General features: G+C 36.9%; 2 protein-coding genes across 2 annotated transcripts in view; both read right to left on the bottom strand.

The window, feature by feature from the left end:
* Positions 1-2,669: 2,669 nt before the first annotated feature.
* Positions 2,670-22,476, bottom strand: part of LOC127631759 (multiple epidermal growth factor-like domains protein 6) — a 66,255-nt gene continuing 46,448 nt past the window's right edge. Inside the window, exons 23-33 of the mRNA XM_052110066.1 lie at positions 15,660-15,788; positions 14,778-14,906; positions 11,735-11,866; positions 11,380-11,508; positions 10,701-10,829; positions 8,400-8,528; positions 7,884-8,012; positions 7,654-7,782; positions 7,398-7,523; positions 7,185-7,313; positions 2,670-3,923 (exon numbers count right to left, since the gene is read on the bottom strand). Coding sequence (XP_051966026.1) covers positions 3,859-3,923; positions 7,185-7,313; positions 7,398-7,523; positions 7,654-7,782; positions 7,884-8,012; positions 8,400-8,528; positions 10,701-10,829; positions 11,380-11,508; positions 11,735-11,866; positions 14,778-14,906; positions 15,660-15,788 — 1,355 coding nt within the window. The 3' untranslated portion in view covers positions 2,670-3,858. The remainder of the gene's footprint in view (positions 3,924-7,184; positions 7,314-7,397; positions 7,524-7,653; positions 7,783-7,883; positions 8,013-8,399; positions 8,529-10,700; positions 10,830-11,379; positions 11,509-11,734; positions 11,867-14,777; positions 14,907-15,659; positions 15,789-22,476) is intronic.
* On the bottom strand, positions 16,167-21,439 carry LOC127631388 (NACHT, LRR and PYD domains-containing protein 9-like). Its single transcript, XM_052109494.1, has 3 exons — positions 21,295-21,439; positions 19,196-19,369; positions 16,167-17,541 (listed from the first exon to the last, which is right to left on the bottom strand). Exons 1-3 carry the CDS (start codon positions 21,360-21,362, stop codon positions 17,532-17,534), a joined length of 252 nt encoding a protein of 83 aa, XP_051965454.1. The 5' UTR covers positions 21,363-21,439; the 3' UTR covers positions 16,167-17,531.

Here is a 22,476-nt window from a genome sequence, read left to right as displayed (position 1 = left end):
GCATAAGCCGTAAGAGGGCCGTTCCACTGAGGTGGGCTTTCGGGTGGGAGACAGGTATAGGCAGGTGACCTCTGATTTGTTTGACCCTTCTGTCTGAGAGGTGGAGAGGAACGTGCTATCACTCTAGTGTGATATCTCACACACACAATGTCCACAATGTCCCACTACCCTCTACCTACATATGTGTCCTACAAACAACACAGAAATGTTTCACATGGGTGATCAAAAATAATAGCGTGTGTGCTTTACATTAAGTTGATGTTTAGATCTATAAACAAAAGAAAATACTTCACTTAAAGGGATAGTTCAATATACCATAAAGGGATAGTTAATTTACTCACCAATCATTTATGCCATCCCAGATGTTTATGACTTTCTTCTGCAGAAAACAAAGATTTTTTTTTAGAAAAATATCTCAGCTCTGTAAGTCCATACAATTCAAGTGAAAGGTGGCCAGAACTTTGAAGGTCCAAAAAGCATATAAAGGTAGCATAAAAGTAACCCATACAATTACAACATCCTCCAGTGGTAAAATGTATATCTTCAGAAGCAGGGCTGGACTGGTAATCTGGCATACCAGGAATTTTCCCGGTGGGCCGACAAACGTTTGGGCCCTTCAGGGGGGGAATGGCCATCGGGTAAACTGAGTGGGCCGGTGGGTCGGTCGCGAAAAGTACAGAATGGGCCGCGATAAGCTAAAATGAGCCGTCGCGTTATGTAGAACGGACCACAAAACGACGCCGCAATATGCAGAAAAGGATACTGAACAACACCATGAATGTGGTTCGATGCACCAGTGTTCACATAGATTCAGGACATCTTATCATAGCGAATAGACAAATAAATAACGAAAGAAAAGAAAAGACGAATATCCAAAAACATGTCATCTGAGCAGATAAGTGCCATGTCTTATGCTGTTGTTTTGACTTATTGGAAACATTGATGTTTTGAAATAAATCACGTTACAAATGTTAGGCAACTTTTAGACATTATGATTGGTAGTCTGATATGGTCAAACACTGTAAAGTTTTTATAACTGCAGGATATTCTGGCCACGGAAGTAACAAATTTATAGATTGTCATTGTTTCCAACCAGTGGTCAACATAATTTCAAGACTCACATGACCTTGGCAAGCCTAGGACTAAAGGATTTATTTATATAAATAATTACTGTTATAAAGGAAAATACACACGTGTGCTAGCATGTGAAAAGTTCTGCACTGATTACAGTATAATTATTGTATTTCATGATATACACACAGATGCGAGTGTGTGATTACACAATTATGCATAAACCATGTCAATAAAATATCTTACCTGTTGAGTAAGATAAAAGCCATCTCTGGGTCGCTTTTAAATCCTTTCAGATCTCGGAGTTGTCGCCACCTCTAAAAAGCCAAGCCGATGTTGATTCGGGTTTTATTACAGATTCTGACGCTTTCCCTTTTTGCTTGTGGACTCTGCTCTGTTCGGGGATATCTTTGTTTTTTGTTTTTACAAAAACGTTGATTCCCCGGAAGGTTGCCGTATTGAATGATCCATGGTCAATTTTTCTCATTCGTTGTGACAACAAAACTTTCAGCTTATCGCTACTCCCAAACCATACATGTGTGTGTATTTTCCTTTATAACACACTACAGTAGCAGGAGCTTATTTTCTCTGTGTACAGATATGACGTCACACACATGGACGAAAGACGGCTCTAAAATAGAAATCATTATTATAGGTTTATCAAAGTTTGTTTGGGTAAAGATCATGATTTGTAAGATGGATTTTTGTTGCACTCTCTCATTAATAATATTTAGATATTTTTTTTAAAAGTTACATAGTGTAGCTTTAAGATTCATTTATAAAAGTACAACTGTTCATTGTTAGTTCATGTTAGTTCACAACGCATTAATTAAAGTAAATGTAATTAGTGTATACAGAAATGAACATTAACAATGAGTGCTGTAAAAGTATTGCTCATTGTTAGGTCATTTTAATGTAGCTGATTAACAAATACAGAACAATCTTATTGTAAAGTGTTACAAGATTGTTTTATATGTTTGCGTTATTTTTAATAACAATTAAGCATATTTCCCACATTTCAGGAAAACTCTCATTACCGTTATCCATCTGAATATTTGACCTTTTTTGTAATTCCTATTAATATCTATGGCGATTCGCATTAGATGCTTATTACTGCAATGCATTAACATTTTACTGTATTAATGTAATAATGAATTAATTGTATTTAACCCTAAGAGACCCAAGCATAGAAGTTAACGGATTTTCTTTTTTCCACCTTGACCACTGATTATAAAAATCTTTTTTGAGCACATTTTCCTTTGCGATGAATAATGCAATTATTTTTCCCACCAAAACTACTGTTGTAATACAGTTCAGCTACTGTTATGTGTAGTTTATACCAATTGTAGTAATACAAAATAGGTTATTGTAAATATTGTTTAATTGCTGTAAACAAACGTTGCAATTCTGCTACGCTGGGTCTCTGAGGGTTAAATTAACATAATGAAAGTACAAATTCTATGATGATGTATTAGTATTATAAATGTTTTGTCATTATTTTATTCAAGATGTTTTCTGTACAAACACGTATATTCAAAAGTTTTTAGCACCAATACGTATTTTCACAGTACAGCCAGATTGTACATCAGTCTGACAACATCCTGAGAGAAATAAAGGTAAGACAGAGGAATAAAACCCCTTTTTTTACAGCACTTTCTACAGTAAAAGACTGTTGATTGAACACTAAGCACTGTCATTTATATGGATTAGGATTGTTTAGCATGTAAGACGTGGCAGTTCTATCTTTGGGAGGAACTGTTCATTCAGTTTACAAGCTTTGGATTGTCTAAATCCTGTTGGACAGCTTAGTTTTAACAATTTACCTCTGATGGCACGATGATGGGTGACAACACTGAATATTTACATGTTAATACAGTCTGCTGGGTATGCTGTCACGGGAATCACATCACAGGAAATACATCAGCCACAGGAGTCAACCAGATGGAGTGTAACCAATGTTTAAATAAAATATACAGTATATAGCACAAGCATATCTATAGCACATATTCTCAATTCTTGCTGCATATGACTTAAAAATAACAGTTAAGTACCATAAGAGAGGACTTTACAGACAATGTTGTAAAAAAAACACTTTAATTTTAGTGTTGGTGTATGTTTACAAGGTACATTTTATAGTGTATAATATGTATGGACGGAAGAAAGCCGATTGTGTGTGGTGGTATTCCGATGGGAGGCCACTTGAGTGGCACTTTAGCTGTGTATTTGTGGTATGTACTATAGAAATGAGCGGTTGCGGGTTAACTCTGATCCTATAATAGAGAAGTTTGGTTGGGCTTTTTGGCATGGTGGGCGTTTGGCTGATCGCATGGTTTGGTCTGACTGACTGTTGTGGGATGTTTGCTTTGAAAGGAATTGAGAGTGTACTCACACACACACACACACACACACACACACACACGCACAGAGCTCATGACACTAATGTCATGTCCAACTTGTCCTCTGTAATGTGCGTGATGATCATATTATTGACACGTTCATAAATGCAGACCTGCTTACAAACGTATACCGAATGATTACCTAGAAAGACACAAACATACACATATTCACTGACAGACTGTTAGTGATCTTCTTTGTGTCTAGAAGGTACGCTTGTGTGTCTTTGTTGTGTAGCATTGCTTCCTTGTACTTGTTCTTCTGTGGCTTGCTTGTCTGGGGGAAAAACCCATAATACAAGCCTTATCTCCACTCACATACTCATTCACCCATGCCACTCGCCTTCTAGTGGGATGTTAGTGGAGTGTGTGTGTGTGTGTGCTCGTAGCAGGACTAGGAGTGTGAAACACGCCGTCTCCACTTCTTTACATGAGAGAGCACATGGTCTACCAAAGCACCTGAGAGAAAGACAGAAAGAGAAACTTAATTATTGTCTCATTGGTATTGACTCATTTTGTTTTCATTTGTATCACTGTCGGTTTTGAAATTTTGTGCATTTCTTTTATTTTTATGTCAAAATACTTCCTATACCAGCTTAACATGCAGACAATTATAAGTAAGCTATTAATAGGTTGGTTTCCCCAAAAAGTGTAAACAATGTGTGCATTCAAACATTGCTCTGTTTGTTTGAGCATCCCAATCAAATAACCACTGGTGTGTGTTTGAGGTGTGACTCTCTATTTGACTGACCAATGGCTAACGAGGGGAGTCTTCGGATTTGAAAACAGTCATTATTTTCACAATCATGTTCAGTGCCAATAGTGGCACAGAAATGACACACTTCACCTTTAAGCAATTTGGCTCTTGAGGTTGTGATATATTGTGAATGCAGTCACAGCCTTAGGGTGTTGCTGGTCATGATGAACAGCTTTTATAAAACACTTATTTATAATAAATATGTTAAGGACACACATTTTCTGTTAAATGTTATTTTATTAAGCAAATGTATAAAGTGCCATCCTTCTGCTAAAAGACGTAATCTCTGACAGGTAAACTAAGCTTAAAGGGATAGTTCACCCAAAAATTTAAATCTCTCATCATTTACTCACCCTCATGCCATCCCAGATGTGTTTGACGTTCTTTCTTCTGCTAAATGCAAACAAAGATTTTAGAAGATTATCTCAGCTCTGTAGGTCCATACAGTGCAAGTGAATAGGGTCTTAAACTTTGAAGCAAATAAATCTAAAAAAGGCAGCTTAAAAGTAATCCATTCGACTCCAGTGGGTATATCCATGTCTTCAGAAGCGCTATGATAAGTGTGTGTGAGAAACAGATCAATATTTAAGTAATTTTTCGTCATATGTCGTATGGATTACTTTTAAGCTGCCTTTATGTGCTTTTTGAGCTTCAAAGCTTTGGACTTTTGACTTGAATTGTCTAGACCTTTCAGAGCTAAGATATTTTTCTAAAATTCTTTGTTTGTGTTCATCAGAAGAAAAAAAGTCATAAGCATCTGGGATGGCATGAAGGTGAGTAAATTATGAGAGAAATTTCATTTTTGGGTGAACTATTCCTTTAAACAGCTCAGAACCATAATTCTATGAGTGCCGTGCAGTGCAGTGATATACACAGTAGCTGCTGAACAGGTGTTTTGTTTCATAGCTGTTAATATACCATGTATTGTAGCCCATTTAGAATACTATGTTGACCAATCGGCATCCAGGACATAAGCTAATATTATTTAAATGCAATAATGAAACTGAGAAAGGGATAATGATTAGAGGAAGTGAGGACTGTAATGTATCCAGGCAATCTGTGAAAGAACTATTCATATTTTTAGGGGTGTGCAGGTTTAGAGATTGTGTGGATGGATTGGTGTGTCTGGGTGTGGGGACGTTCACTTCAAATTGTGACACTTCAAATACACACTGTCATACGTTCATAAACTTACATAAACTCATTCAGAAAACACACATACACACACGCACAGTGAAATGTCCTGCTGTGATTCACTTAAAATAACCGTCGGTAAAAGGTGCTGTTACGCAGACTGACAGGAGGCCCTTAACAGCTCAGGGGTCCATCGCACACACACACACACACACACACACACACACACACACAAAGAGAGAGAGAGAGAGGCTGACACTCATACTGTCACACAAGCTTTCATAAGCATTTGGAGCTGAAACAGTCAGTTATGTGTCATGTGACTGACAGGATTAAAGACAATCTATGGCAAGAAGGAAAAAGCTCAATCAGAAAATCCACACCAGGCTTTACGGTGTGGATTTACTCAAAGCAGGTATGGTATTTGATTGTTTTCATGTTTCTTATTTAATTGCCTATTTTACCTTTAATTGAATCTCTTCGATTGGTCCAAAAATTTTCATGGGTATTAAGTTTCACTATCTCATAGGAGCAAGTTGATGTTTGTGTGTATATGATGAAAACCAACAACCATCCAACTATTTATAAAAGACATTATGGGATTTACGTCTGTCAATCAATTTAAATGTATCAATCGAATTTATAACATGATGCGCCGATAAGATAATCAAATAAATCTTAATTGCATACCAATATTTACTGAGAAAGGTAATTTAGAATATAATAACTAAAATAATTATAAATACTGTATAAGAATATTATAAAACAGATCATCGTCATTCTAAACCCTGGGTAAACGGAATCCTGGGTTACCTGTTTCAGGTTTCACAATGTTCAATCTTTATCCTGGATTAATAATAAATCCTGGGTATTCATGTTCCGATGTTTCACACTGTACATTCATAAACTCCGGGTTAACGTTCTTATTTTCATATTTGCAGTATTGATAACAAGATTGGACGAATACAGCTCATGACAGACATGCAACCTGTCAATGGAGCTGCTCTGCTCTTTTTGTGGAAATGTCAAGAAGCAATTCAGCTCTGTTTGTCTTTTGTTTTCTGAAATATGCCATGAAAAAAAAATTGAATCATCATCAAGCCAGTAATCGCATTTTATCCTATGCAGTGAAACTTAACATTCCATTGCCTTCTGTTGTTTATATATAAAGCTACATTAATTAGAATGACTAAAGACTAACTTTAACCCTACACCTAAAAAAATAACATTAACAATTTTTGGTGAAAAAAAAATATATATATATATGCACACACACACACACACACACACACACACACATACACACACACACACACACACACACACACACACACACACACACACACACACACACACACACACACATGTTTGGTTTCCATGTTTTATGGGGACTTTCCATAGACATAATGGTTTTTATACTGTACAAACTTTATATTCTATCCCCTAAACCTAACCCTACCCCTAAACCTAAACCTCACAAGAAAACATTCTGCATTTTTACATTTTCAAAAAACATAATTTAGTATGATTTATAAGCTGTTTTCCTCATGGGGACCGACAAAATGTCCCCACAAGGTCAAAAATTTCGGGTTTTACTATCCTTATGGGGACATTTGGTCCCCACAAAGTGATAAATACACGCTCATACATACACACACACACACACACACACACACACAATCACACAATCTCACACACACACACACACACACTTTTGAGGACTTCTCCAGAGATTTAATCACTTTAATTCAATTTCAGCTGACAATTTTGTCCCCAAGATATATCTAAGTAAAAACAAGCTAACATTATGCATTTATACAGACATTTACCTTCCTCACAAGTTGGTCCCAGCCAGTTGAGAGGACAGAAACAGTGTCCTGTGTGCTGGTCACACTGGCCTCCATGAGCACACTGACATGAGAAAGAGCAGCCTGGACCATATGACCCACTGTCACATACTGAGAGAGATGAAGGATGAATTTAGGAGTGAAGGAGGTTTGTGTGTGTGTGTGTGTGTGTGTGCGTGTGTGTATACTGTGTACCTTTCTCGCAGTGTTCTCCAGTCTTTCCGGGTGGGCATAGACACTGTCCAGTGGTAGAATTACAGGGAGCCCCATCACACTCACAGAGTTCAGCACAACCACGGCCAAAACGCCCAGCCTCACAACCTGTTACACACACAGACAGAGACTCCATCAAACCGACATACTCCTGTCCTCTCTGAACACATACACAAGACTTTCAGTTTAAGGTCTATATGTTTTGTTTTTATGTTGTTTTACAACAGTGATTACTTACTTTTTTCACAATGTTCACCGTGGTAACCTGGAGGACACGCGCAGTGTCCCGTCATGTGATCACAAAGTTGTCCTTGACTGCAGTCACATGATTGTGCACAGAGTTCGCCGAAAGAGCCAGCAGGACATTCTGCCATATGGAAGTGTTAGATTAGATATAATATCAGATTTCCCTTTTATATTAATATTACACTTTAATGAGTGTTGTTGCAGAAACTATCTATCACTCACGGTGTTGGCAGGCGGGGCCGTAGTATCCAGACGGGCAAGAGCAGCACCCCGTAAAACGATCACATGTTCCGTTATTCTGACACAAACACTCCTGCTCGCAGTTCACTCCATAGTGACCTGGAATACACGCTATGAAATAAACACTGGAATTAAATGTACAGTTACACAAAACAAAAATTTTAACTCTGGATATTTCAGGATGTCATCCACTGTGGGTTGACTTCCGTTCAAACCGAAAAAAATTTTTTGTGGCTGTGTTGGTTTTTGAACCGGTCTTCTAACAGTGCGACACGTCTTGCTGTTTTTCAGCATCATGCACAAGAGCACCCTGCTTTAAAGACACTGTGTCCAAAAATGGTGCCTCAAGACACCTTCATTCTGTTCCATTGCACTGCATCTTGATTTTTTAACTCAACAACGTGTTCGATCTGAACAGCCCCTTAGACAAAACAATAACACTCAACTTTGACAGAACAGTATAATATCTGACTCCTGTGTATCTGCGGACTTATTTACCTCTTTCACAGTGTTGCCCAGTCCAGCCCAACCGACATCTACACGTCCCATCTGCAGGGTCGCACACACCTCCGTTCGCACACGTACACAATCTCCGACACTGCGCCCCATAGCGTCCTCTTGAGCACACTGCATGGAGGACAATTTTGCATTTAATGTCAATTAAAAGGAATTGTTCATCTAAAAATGACAAGTCTCTCATCATTTATTCACCGTAATTGACTTTCTTTCTTCCGCAGAACACAAACAAAAATATTTTGATGGAGATGTGATGTCTGTTTTTCTGTACAATGAAAGTCAATGGGGTCCTACACTTCCAAACTCCAAAATAGGACATAAAGGCAGCATAAAGGTAATCCATAGGACTTGAGTCGGTTAATCCATGTCATCTGATGTGATACGATGGGTGAGAACGGATCACTATAAATCTTGACTTCAAACATGATCATGCCTTGGAGACTGCAGATGTCAAGATTTATAGTGAAAAAGAAGTTGCATTTTGGTCCGTTCTCACCCAAAAACAATCGCATCACATCAGAATACATGGATTAACCCATTTTGGTGTTGAGAAGTCCTATGTATTACCTTTCTAACAATTATGCTGCCTTTACATCCTTTTTGGAGCTTGAAAGTTTTAGACCACATTGACTTGCATTGTATGGATATAAACGGATCATAGATCAATGAACATATCTTGGTTCGTGCTCCACACAAGAAAGAAAGTCATACACGTTTGAGACGGCATTATGGTGAGTAAATTATGAGAGAATGATCATTATTGGATGCTAAATTACAATGAAAACATATATGAATCGATGTATGGGTAGATGAGACTTATGTTAATTAGTTTCAGTATGTGGAAACTAAATGTGCTAAATATTTTGGCTGTACCTATATGCTCTGTATTTCACCACGTTGCATAAATCTGTCTTCAATTTGACTTAGAGGAAAACCACATAAGGCGGGTTTACCAAACACTGATTAGTCCTAGTCCATCACAAAATTATACTGTCAACACTTAATTTCCAGTGGATACTTAGCATGAAACTATACCTATTCTGTGTCCATTTATGTTTATATAAAAATAGCCTGACTTGTTTATCTATTAATATACTTCATTTTATCCTGAGCTTCAGTTTTTGACTGGGGAAGACAATTCACATAAAAATGAAATCGTGTATACATTGCTAAAATGTAGAATTGATAACATTATTTCATGATTCAAGTGAACTTAGCCTGCATTATTTTTTGTCATTTCAGGGTATGTGTCCATTGTTACAGATTATGACTCAAGAAACATTTAGCAAACTTTCCCTTAAGAATAAAAGCATCATCATTATATCTATGCTCACAACTGAAACTTCCAGTATCAACAATCGCTCAGATGGCATTATTTTCAAATAAACTCTGAATTTTTCAATTACTACAATTAGTGCTTACTCTCTCATCCCTCAAAATGCATTTAAAAGGCTAGGCACATATGTGTTCACTCTATCACAAACACCCACACACACATGCACAAACACACACAAGCCACACACAAGTTGACTTAAGTACTAGATCATTATGTGATGGCAAAGTGGCTATGATTTGGCAGCGCGGTAAAACAGCAATCATGTTTCTCTGGGTAATTTAGATTGGGAAAACAATAAACCAATCGCTTTGATTCGCTTGCTTATTTGTTGATTTGTTGCCTTGCCAGCTCTGCCGACACGGAACACAGAGAACCAGCTACTTATAGTCATCTGTAAACATTAAACACAGAGAACGTAAGCAGTGGCACGCCATAGACAAATGCAAGCAAGCATTTTCGAAGAGGCAAAGAAAAACCCTCCTGGAAAGTCCCGTTCTGTTCCTGCTGATGAGCGATAAAACACAGAGATTAGGAATCTGATCTCTCGCTTCTGTTCTTCAGGAAAATGGGCACTGCGATCACATTCCCTGACGCAGGAAACTGGAGAAATTTGTGAACTAAATATTGTAAATAAGCCATGGAAGAAAATCAGGAACAGGGTAAAAAGTCCCTTTATGTGCAGGACTGTTAGAGGGGATATTTTGGGGTGTTGTTTTGTTGATGAAGTCATCAGGTCTCTGATAGTTTCCACATTCTAACAAAATAAAGACGTGAATGCTTGTTTGATTGGCACTGGTCAGACATAGATGTGTGAGGAAGATAAATAGAGATGAAAGGCAGAAAGATGGGGAAAATAGGGAAGATATGTGAAGAACAAAGCAAATAAGAAGTGGAAAAATGAGGAAGAGTGACACAACTTTTCAAAGTGCAAACTGTTGATTATCTACCTTGTTCGCAGGACTGTCCCATTCTACCAGGGGCGCAGTTACATCTTCCAGTCACTGGGTGGCATCGTCCTCCTTCCCCACATGAACACACCTGAAAACAGTCTTTTCCGTACCGCCCCGTTGGACAACCTAAGACACAAAGATGGTCATATCTACATTCATATCGTAATTCACATTTACGAGTTTCTGTAAATTATTAACCTTTCAGCTGCATCCAATTTGTCTCGCCCTGCCTTCACTTGGTAAAAGGAGGAAGTCAAAAGGTCGAGATTTATTTTGCAATGCAAAATCCTGATTTGGCGACTGGTGATCATTTGGAAATGACGTGACAAGTGTACGCTTACAAAATAGGAATCTGAAATATACTGTACAGAACATACAGGCACTTATAGCCTAGACTATCTTTGGATATCTGAAGATATTGATTTAACCACTGGAGTCTTATGGATTACTTTTATGCTGATTTATGAGATTTTTGGAGCTTCAAAATGTTGGCACCCATTCACTTGCATTGTATGGACCAAAAGGGCTGAGAAATTATTCTAAAAATCTTAATTTGTGTTCAGCATCTGAAAGAAATTCATACACATCTGGGATGGCATAAGGGTAAGTAAATTCCGAGAGAAGTTTCATTTTTGGGTGAACAATCACATTAACTGATTTAGTCTTAATCTCTTACTGGTGTTGCAGTCAGGTCCCAAGTATCCAGGCTGGCAGAGGCAAGAGCCAGTCCTGAAGTCACATCGCCCTCCATTGGCACATCTGCACCGCTTTTTACAGTATGGCCCGTAGGTGCCCTCTCGACATCCTATAAGGAGCAGAAACAGCTCAGAGTACAAGTCTAAAACAAGTATTGGAGGTTTTTAAGGGTTTGAGTTAGAGTTTAGAAGAGTTATGTTAAAGTTAAGTCTAGATTCAGAAGTTGTCTGTTAGCTCAGTTTATACTATAGGATGATCAATTAGTTTGAATTAATTAAAAAACAACTTTATCAAGTCAACCAATTCAGACAAAGATTTGACTACATTTGCCTTACTGAGGTGACAATGGTTGCCATAGTAACCAGGTGGACAGATGCATTTCCCAGAGACGTGGTGACAGCTCTGTTTTTCTCTAGAACATGTGCACACTTGAGAACAGTTCACACCATATCTGCCCAGAGGACACACTGAGAGAGAGAGAGAGAGAGAGAGCATGAGAAAATGATGCAGTACATACAGAGATGATTTTTAAATGTGTGTTTGTTTAGTTTGGTGACAAATTTGTACTCAGAAATGAACTAAATCAGACAAAACATTTTGGGATGTCCATACAAAAATTAAATGATTTAAAAAAATGTAATAATGCAAAAAGTTTTATGTTAGGTTTAGGGTATGGGTTAGGATTAGTTTATAGTCATTGTAGTTAGTTAGTTAATATATATATATAAAAAATAGAAGTCTATGATATGTCCCCATTTAGATGAGCAAGTGTGTGTGTGTGTGTGTGTGTGTGTGTGTGTGTGTGTGTGTGTGTGTGTGTGTGTGTGTGTGTGTGTGTGTGCGTGCGTGTGTTTTCAATAATAAAGTCCTGATGTCCAGGCCCCATTTCTGAATAGGCAGCAGGCCTCCTACAGGAAGAAGATATGATACGACGGTGAGGCTAAACATATCATTTAACGTCATTCAAACAAGCTCATGCTCATACAATTTCACATGTCTAGACTATCTGACAGAAGACAGGCCTTCAGATTGTGTGAAAGCATATGTGTCTATTATATAATATATGCATTTCTTCAGTTTGTGTAATTGAATGGATGTCTGAAACATGATCATGTGGAAATATATCAGATTTAAATGTATGCAGGGCTTAATAATACAGATTTTGTCAGAGTTGTACTTGCCCTTCCTATGTTTTCACTGGCACTGCCATAAATATGATAAACAATCATTTTTAACAAAAACATTATATATATATATATATATATATATATATATATATATATATATATATAGTAATATAAAATATATAGTAAAATATTATTATTATTATTAGGACGGACAGATGGACAGCCAGATAGACAGACAGACGGATATAAAAGAGTGACAGACAGAGAGACAGACAGACAGACAGACAGACAGACAGACAGACAGATAGATAGATAGATAGACAGATAGATAGATAGATAGATAGATAGATAGATAGATAGATAGATAGATAGATAGATAGATAGATAGATAGATAGATAGATAGATACTGTAAATGTAAAGAATACAGGTACGTGATTAACAAATGTAAGATGTAGCGACAGTGCAGCACCAGCCTGATAGGACAACTGGCAGTTCAATCAACTGGCCCAAAACTCACTCAAACTTGTCCTGGGCCATCAGCCTACCCTTATTGCTCTTATATGTGTGCAGAACAAGTTTGTGTATGTGCATGCTTGTGTAAAAATGTGTGCGTAAATCCGTTCATCCCAGCAGCATGTGTAAGAGATAAGCTTTGACTCCAGACTAAAGAGAGTAATTAGACTGTTGTCGTTAGCCATGTCTACTGCAGTGTGTGTATGTGTGTGTGTGTGTGTGTGTGTGTGTGTGTGTCTGCTTTGTTTCAGCGTTCTTTTCCTAACACAGACGAAAACAAAGCCTGCTGTTTGAGTTGGCAGCTCGGCAGTAACCTTTATCAGATGTCTCACATCCACATAGAGAGAGAGAGGGTGGGTGGGGGTGTTGAAAGTGGTGAGGAGCAGAACCCTAGTGTGTGTCATTTGAAAAATACAAAACTACAAGGAAAAGTAGAATGTGTGTGTGTTGGGGGTCAGGTTTTGCCTAAATTGTGGAGAGTTTAATCTGACATCATCTACATTGTGGTAACAAGCCTACGGTCTTATTTAGTAAGAATACTACATCTAAAAATGCCAAAGTGTTTCTATGAGGGTTTTCTTTGTGGGTAGTGTTAAGGGATAGAAAGTATGATTTGCTCAATAGGAGCCCAAAGAAAGTCCCCACCATGGCAGGAAATCAACAGCCTGATCTCATGAAAATTACATGACTGTGGAGACATTTTTGCTAAACGATTATGTGGTTCCTTACATGTAATCGTGGCAGATACAAGGTGAAATGTCCACTGAGTGGCGTTAAATGAAGTTCTAAATGCAAGTTCGGGAGGAGCATGTTCATCTTGGCCTGCCAATCATATCACAAGGATACATGTATATAAGCGACTACTTCCCTTGCACAGGTGATGATTCTTTTATCCCATTTCCACCTTTATAAATGTAAAATGGTATTTCTATATCTCGCTTTAGTCAGACAGTCCGAGAGGGATCTCAGAGCTCAAGTCAAGTCCTGTGCTTGAGCCCCTCCATTATGGAAGCATGACAAATCTGTTTACCTTAATTTGCTCATGGACTATGAACTAGTAAAAAGCATGTTGAATTGTCTCTCAAACAGATGAGGTTTTTAAGGTTGATGCTCTATCAAGTTCAACAAAATCTACATACCTACTCTAAACCTTAAACCTAAACCTAACCAAGTGTGTCATTAAAAACAATAATAAAAAAAGCAATAGCTGAAGCAACCACGTCATTTTCTATGACACTTTCGGCTCACATGTCTTGTGTGCTCTTCAGGATTTGTACTGCAGTCTTTTGCATCACAAGTGCAACACCATCAGCAACATCAGTTGAGCTACTGTGCAATTTAATGTTGCCCGAACAAGCTTGTAAATGTACTGTAGTTGGTACTGTAATGCAAACATTAAAATGTATCGCCTTCCAAGTCACACACTATAGTAAAAGTGTTTAGATGTCAAAAGATGCCGATGTGCGAAGAACAGGGTGAAAAGTGTTTCGATCCATACAACGAGACACATAAAAATCATTTTGCAAAAATGTAGGCATAGTAACAAGATTCTATGAGACCAGATTGGAAATCAAACATGTGTTTGTGTGTGTCTTTTCAGCATATTCAAGCATGATGAATGGCATGAAATGTTGATTGTAAATTAGAAACGTATGTTAGTCATTGCTCACTTCATTTTGATTAGGCTGGAGATAAATGGATGCTTAAATGGACAGATGGATGAGAGAAAGTTCTTACTCATCTCACAGCTGTTCCCAGTGTACCCCGCTGGGCACCCACATGTGCCAGTCACACGATCACAGGCCACGCCAGCTGGACAGATGCATCTCTGTTCACAGTTTGTACCGTACCAGCCAGGTGTGCAAGCTATACACAGAAGCAAACACAGACAAGATGAGGAGAGAGAGAAAATTGATGGCAAACACACACATACACACACACACACACACACACACACATGTGAGAGGCCTGCATTAACCCATGTGAACATTCCTGTGTGTAATGGAGACAGAATACAGTAATTTGTGTGATGACATGTGAATCGTGGCTATCAGTGCTTACAAACTCCTCACTATAAATCACCATAATCACTTACATCTTACTAACTGCAGCCAACTAAAGCACCCTGTTCTCTGAGTGAGAGAGAGAGAGAGAGAGAGAGAGAGAGAGAGAGAGAGAGAGAGAGAGAGAGACAGTATGTGCCTTGAGTTTATAATGTATTAATTTATGGGTGAATCTCACTAAAGTTTTTAAGAAATATTCAGGTCACATATACATAAATATATATATATATATATATATATATATATATATATATATATATATATATATATATATATATATTATAAATTGCATATGAGGCAATGAAGCCTACCCTTAAGACCAGTATTTTTTATTATTATTTATTTTTATTATTTTATCATATTTATATATTTGCATTACAGTAATGGTAATTTTAGGGTCATTAAATCGTAATGTCTTAATAGTAGTCTTTTTTTTTCTTCTTTATATTTTGGGCTGAAATGTGACATTTCTTCATGAGAAACCTGCAATAAATGCTGAAATTAATAAATTTTATTAACATTCAGTTATATCTTTTGACTTTGTGTATTAACTCACTCTGTTGGCAGTTGGTTCCAGTCCATCCAGGTGTACATCTGCACTGGCCACTGACTGGGTTACATGACCCTTCATTGTTGCAGTCACATGGCTGACTGCAGTTCTGACCGAATGTACCCGCTAGACAGGCTACAAAAAAAAAAAAACATTATAAATAAATATTATTATAAATTATATATATATATTTAAACAAACAACAAAAGGAAACTTTTAAAAACCAAAACACAAAGTCTGAACATAATACATCTTTGTCAATAACTAGCCAAATCTAGTTTTATTAATACCTAAATAAAAAGATAAACTGCTTAATCCACTATTCATTTTTGGATTTTATAGCAAACAAAGGCTAGTGATTCCTTCCCCATGTGAGATGTATCAATGCAAAGGTACATAGAATATAGCAATTTGTATTGAGACAGAGAGTGAGAGGGAGAGAGAGAGAATATTACTTGTATGTTAAATAGAGAGAGAAAATCTGAGACTGATTTAGATTTTTAAGGTCTTTAATGGAAAATAATGGTACATTAGTTTTGACAAAGTGTTGCAGCATAGCTGTGGTCAAACAAAACAGTGTTAAATAAAATACAGAAATACCAATAGCATACACAGCATTACAAAAGTAAAAATACAGGAACAACGCCAAAAAAAACAGGGTCCACCCACATATTTAGATTATTGGTGAACATGTATGGGCTTTTCAATAGCTGATTCTCAAACTATTACCCAATCCCAAATATGTAGTTACAGCCTTGCAAAGTGCTAGAAGTCATTCATAGGTTTACTAACTGAAAAGCGTAAGCACCATTGCTCAACACTTTGTTTAAGTGGTATGACGTGTCAATATCTATCTCAAACAATAGCATGAGTTTAGGGCAAGGCTACATGCCCCAAAAATGGTTAGCTGAAGGGGTGGTAGGAGTTTTGGGATAAACTGTTCGTAAACTATTATTATTTTTGCAATTTTCGTTTGATGCCACTCAGTACGCAGAAATTACGCAATGCACCTTTAAGGGCTAAAAAGCATTGCATTTTACTTAGTTGTTGTGTTTGAGTATCCTAGTGAGTTAAATACTTTTTTCAGTGTGTGAAATTTCCCTTCTGTTCATCACTGAAAGTTGTTCCTTCGGGCACAGAGACACAGAGGCATCATATACCCAAAATCCAGCATATAGGGGCTAAGTGAACGTGGCGTGGAATGTATATATGTGCGTGAGTGTGTCTGAGTCAGAGATGCTGTAGAAGGACAGATTGCCACCCGCCCAGTCTAAATACACTCCAATTCTGTTCGAGGGGGGTGTACAGAAAGGTATGTCTGTGTTTTTAGAACCTTACCAGGCAATGTACACATCAGCATTGCATAAAAGGGCAGTGGTCAGGGGTTCAAGCCCCATCGCCACCAAGACACCACTGTTGGGCCCTTGAGCAAGGCCCTTGAACCTATCTGCTCCAGGGGTGCCGTATCATGGCTGACCCTGCACTCTGACCCCAGCTTAGCTGGGATATGTGAAAAATAAATAATTTCACTATGTATATGCAGAAATGTATGTATAATGTGTGACAATTGATCAATTTATTTTATTATTTTTTATTTTTATTAAAAGACTCCAGGAACACTCGTTCATCCCAAACCTACAGTTAGTCCCCTCTTTCCTGTTGATGCTTTTATATGTCACTGCTATGTTACTCCAACCTCTCCATTCAACCTCCCAGTAACAGCGTCCAGACAGACTCTTTTTACACAGAACCTGTTCTTGCCGATTAAATCTCTCTGGATGATCAGGGTATGGCTGTATCTCTTTAATATGCGCCACCTTTCTGTTCCCTTCAGAGAGACTAAGACGTGGGTTTGCTGTGTTTGGATCCATTGTAAGATCACAGGCATCTGCAAAGAAGAACATATATTACAACACCTATTACCACGGTATTACAGTTTTTAAATTTCATTAGTTTTAATTAAGATTTTGTATTTTGATTTTCAACATCAGTTTAATTTTAGTTAGGTTTAACTGTTCGTATATAGTTTTCGTTTGTTTTAGTACTCATCCCTTATAACACAGCACCCCAAATTGTTCCAGTTGCCTTTGAGACACACAAAACTTTATCAGAAAATGCAACAAGCAAACTGTTCATCATGTCAATCAGATGGCTGCTTCTTCTCTAATTAGTTGGTACATTGATAGTCTAGTGTCAGACTTTATTAAACCAGACCATCAAACTTTAACTGAAAACACCTAAACAAAAAGTTCAGTCATTAGAACTCTCTTAAAGACTTAGCATGTTAATGTAGGTATGACATATGAATAGGATATTGATCCTGGCAGACAAGATCTGCTATGCTGCTGCTGCAGAGCAATTATTGAGACTTGCTACTGCTAGAACATACACAGAGATACTGAGTTAAGCATATGGATATTCTGCTGCTTCTGCACAATTAGAAAAACCAGAGTCATGCTGCATCAAGCATGTATGACACACTGCTGCACAATTAAACATAATTACAATCCCAATGTAACAGACCTAGAAATGTGAAGCTGTGGGTTTTAAAGAAAACTCTCGCAGCTAATTTAACTGAGCCAGTTTAAATGTTAAGCAAAGAGAGAGTACGCAAGTTGATTGGCTACCCAATTACACATCAAACGATCTAGCAGCTTACACCGTATGAGTTGGTTGGCTTGACACATCACATGTGAGTGAGCTTTTTGGCTAACAGAAAACAAGTACAAAGTGCTTGTGCCATGTAGAATTTAATGCCTGAACATAATTTTTTTTAATGAAATTTATTAACAAAACAATTATTTTGTTTGTATTTTAGCACCCAATTATAGTTTCCGGTTAGTTTGCAGTCTTTTGCAAAATATTTTTTCACTGCTAGTTTTCGTAATAGTTTTTAATGATAACATCCTTGTCAATAAATATATATGTGTGTGTGTGTGTGTGTGTGTGTGTGTGTGTGTGTGTGTGTGTGTGTGTGTGTGTGTGTGTGTGTGTGTGTGTGTGTGTGTGTGTGTGTGTGTGTGATTGAGGCCAAACATTTTCGTAAACCTGGAGTGATCCAGAAGGGTTCTCCGTGGTGCAAACTTAAAGAAAAACATAAGGGAAGATAAATCATCTTAACACTAAAAAGTGTTGAAGAAACATATAATCACAGATGTATTCTGTAAAGTAAATCTAGCCTTGGAATAAAATTATGTTGCCAAAAAAAATTAAAATCACAAATCAGATCTCTTGAACACCTCAATTGTTTCTCCTAGACAGAATGTTTTATTTTAGAAATTGTATGGAGATATTAATGGAGACAATTCAATAGATTAAATTGAAAATAGCAAATCCTGTCTAATAAGTCTGCTTCTCATATTTTTCTCCTGAAAAATAGACAGCAGTAACCTCCCAGGTGTCTCTTCAAGAGTTTCAGAAGAGATATCAACAATGTCACAAACTGTGCTCAGGTTTGCCAAAATGCCTGCATTTGCAATCGAACTCTTTCTGAAAACACTCACAGACATGAACCGTGTCCTAACAATTTGTAACCCTCTTACTTGTGTTTCTCTAGTTTGCAGTTTGGATCCTGCAGTCTAGCAGAGAGCAGTGTCACTCCTGTATCTCCATGGTGGTTGTAGCTTAGATCCAGTTCTTTCAGGTGTAAGGGGTTTGAATTCAGAGCTGAAGCCAGATAAGAACAGTAATCCTGTGTCACCATACAGCCAGATAATCTATAGAAAGAAATCAAATATGAGGTATTTAAAAATGATGAGTAACATCCAGTTACATCCAGTGTCATCCAGGCGCCAACTTTTCCAGGGACATCCCTGCATTTTCAAGCAGGACAACGCCAAACCACATACTGCCTGCTTTCCTAACCTGTCTCCAATTTAGAATGAATGAGAATACAGCAACGAAGACCCATACATTTGTGCAGCTGAAGATCTGCATAATGGATGAATGGGGAAAAATTCTGCATGCTAAACTTAAAGGGATATTTCCACCAAAAATTAAAATTCTCTCATAATTTACTCACCCTGATACCATCCCTGATGTGTATGACTTTCTTTCTTCTGCTGCACAAAAGATTTGTAAAAGAATATTGCAACTTTGTATGTTCTCATAATGCAAGTGAATTGGTACCAAAAATTAGAAGCTAAAAAAGCATATAAATGCTGCATAAATGTAATCCATAAGACTCCAGTGGATAAATATATATCTTCAGAAGCGATGTGATAGGTGTGGGTGAGCAACAGATCAATATTGATCTTTTTTTACTTTAAATACTTTAGCGATTTAACCACTGGAGTTGTATGGATTACTTTCATGTTGCCTTGCTGCTGCTTCAAAATTTTGGTCATCATTCACTTGCATGGACAGCAGAACAAAAAAAGTCATACATATCTGGGATGGCATGAGTAAATAATAAGAGAATTTTCATTTTTGGCTGAACTAGTCTTTTAACAAACTTGTGTCTTCAGTGCACAAAAAGTTATTAGAAGAAATGGTAATGTTAAACAGTTGTAAATACTCAACTGTCCCAACTTGTGTATTGCAATGATCTGATTTGAAATTAGTGTAAATAAAAAAAACTAATAATTACACAAGGTAAAACATCAAATAATGTGTTGTTGTAGTGCTTTCAATATAGTAAAGAATATATCGAATTTACAAATCTTTACAAATTTACGAATGTACAATTTTTGGGGGGAATTGGGGTTGTTTTAATAGTATAAAAATATTTAATTTTAAATGCTAAAATTATTATTAGTACTATTTTATATGCCATTTTTATGTATATTTGGAATAGCATTTTTTTTTTAAGGAAAAAAAAAACACTTCCTAAAGAAATGTTTTAGGCAAAGGTTTTTTTTATAAAAATTTTAACAATTGCAATTCTGAAACTGCGTATCTTTTTCTGCTGAAAAATAAATAAAATGAATAAAAAGTAATTTCACCTTTACATTATTAAAGGTATAGTAGCGAAAAAAGTATTTTAAATTTAAACGTCAGATTAAGGTTGTTGAATGCTTCAGTAAAACGAAATTTTAATTGTTTTAAATGCCCACACTATTACATTTTCGACTGAAAACACATTATTTTGCTACGTTTATACCTCTCATCCACACTAGAACTACGATTTCCTCAACCAAACATGAAGACTTTCAAAAGCACACTCTAGTACCACAAACTTTAGACAAAGAAAACATTAAAAAATAGAAAATGTAAACAGTGTGGATGTGTGTATTAGTGTGGATGTGGCCTCAGTGTCAATGTGATGAAAACATAAAAACAGATGATAAAAATTCAGAAGATGGCTCTGTTCCAAAACCTAATGAACTGCCGTGCTTTATACTACTGTATTTATAGACAACTACCTTCTAAGGTAGCATCCTGACCCAAGTGATTTGCAACATGAGACTTGAAGTGATTTGAGACATGATACTCGGCTAGGGCTCACAAATTATTCCAATGGTCTGCCATAGTACATGATGATAAGCTCACAAGGTGATACATTAATAAGTTTTAATAAAATATATAGCACTGAGAAATTTTGGATGTAACAGTGCTATTTTTATGTTCCAGTATTGAATGAAAAAAAAATGGCTTTATGAACATCCAGAGTCTATATTCAACAGAGACCCAACACGCTTACCTTGGATTGTCGGGCTCTGATTTCCCACTAAATGTAACAGGAGCTGTCATGGAAGCATCGCTCTTCATGTACAAACAGCTGGAAACTGAGGACCCTGGTCTTTAAACAGAAACCCTCTCATCCCTCTTCTCATAGACGCTCATTTTAGAAGCTTACAAATAGACGTAAAACCCATAAATTACATAAAATGTACAACTAACCGTAACAAATAGTTTGAAATACTGCTATAAACAAACAATCACAGAACAAGACAGTCTCAAAACAAAGGTTCATATGTTTATATTGTACATACAAAAGAGTAGAATAAGAAAGAAAGGAAGAAAGAAAGAAAGAAAGAAAGAAAGAAAGAAAGAAAGAAAGAAAGAAAGAAAGAAAGAAAGAAAGAAAGAAAGAAAGAAAGAAAGAAAGAAAGAAAGAAAGAAATGGCTACCATCTATCCATCCATCAGCAGCACAAATTAACAGTTCAATTTTAACAGATTTAATGATAAAGGAATAGTTCACTCAGAAATTAACATTCTCTCATTATTTATTCACCCTTATACCATCTCAAACTCATGATTCACTTTCTTCTGCAGAACCCAAACGAAGATATTTTGAAGAATACATGTTTCCTGCATTTACTTAATTAACCCTAATTGACTTTCTTCTGCGGAACACAAATGAAGATATTTTGATGGAGATGTGATCTGTGTCTGTTTGTCTGTACAATGCAAGTCAATGGGGCCCAAAAGTTTCAAGCTTCAAAAAGGACATAAAGGCAGCATAAAAGTAAACCATATGATTCGAGTGGTTTAATCAATGCCTTCTGAAGCAATACAGTCAGTTCTGGGTGAAAAACAGACCAAAATGTAACAACTTTTCCACTATAACTTATTCCACTTGACATCTGCAGTCTCCTTGGCACATTCATGATTAATGTTTCGATTACATTTCTTCAAACTTGAAGCATGAGCAGAGTGTGTTCAAGTGCAGTCAATGGTACAAAACACATCATACATCCATCATAATATCTTTGTTTGTGTTCCGCAGAAGTGAATAAACGATGAGAGAAATATTTTGGGGTGAACTATCCCTTTAATATTCAGTGAAATATTATATTACAGTAAATACTGGCTTAAAGGTGCTGTAAGCTATTTTAGCTTTCTGAAACTTTCACGTGACTGAGACGTGGAATTAGCTA

The sequence above is a fragment of the Xyrauchen texanus genome, chromosome 38 (genome assembly GCF_025860055.1).
Source record: "Xyrauchen texanus isolate HMW12.3.18 chromosome 38, RBS_HiC_50CHRs, whole genome shotgun sequence".
Lineage (NCBI taxonomy): Eukaryota > Metazoa > Chordata > Actinopteri > Cypriniformes > Catostomidae > Xyrauchen > Xyrauchen texanus.
Note: the sequence above shows the minus strand (reverse complement) of the source record. Positions and strands in the feature narration are given on the sequence as shown.

Bases quoted from the DNA above. Each gene is read 5' to 3' on its own strand.
- LOC127631388 (XM_052109494.1), bottom strand. From the start codon at position 21,362: ATGAAGAGCGATGCTTCCATGACAGCTCCTGTTACATTTAGTGGGAAA. The intron at 19,370-21,294 runs GTAAGCGTGTTG...TTCTTTCTATAG, and splicing joins TCAGAGCCCGACAATCCAAG to ATTATCTGGCTGTATGGTGA.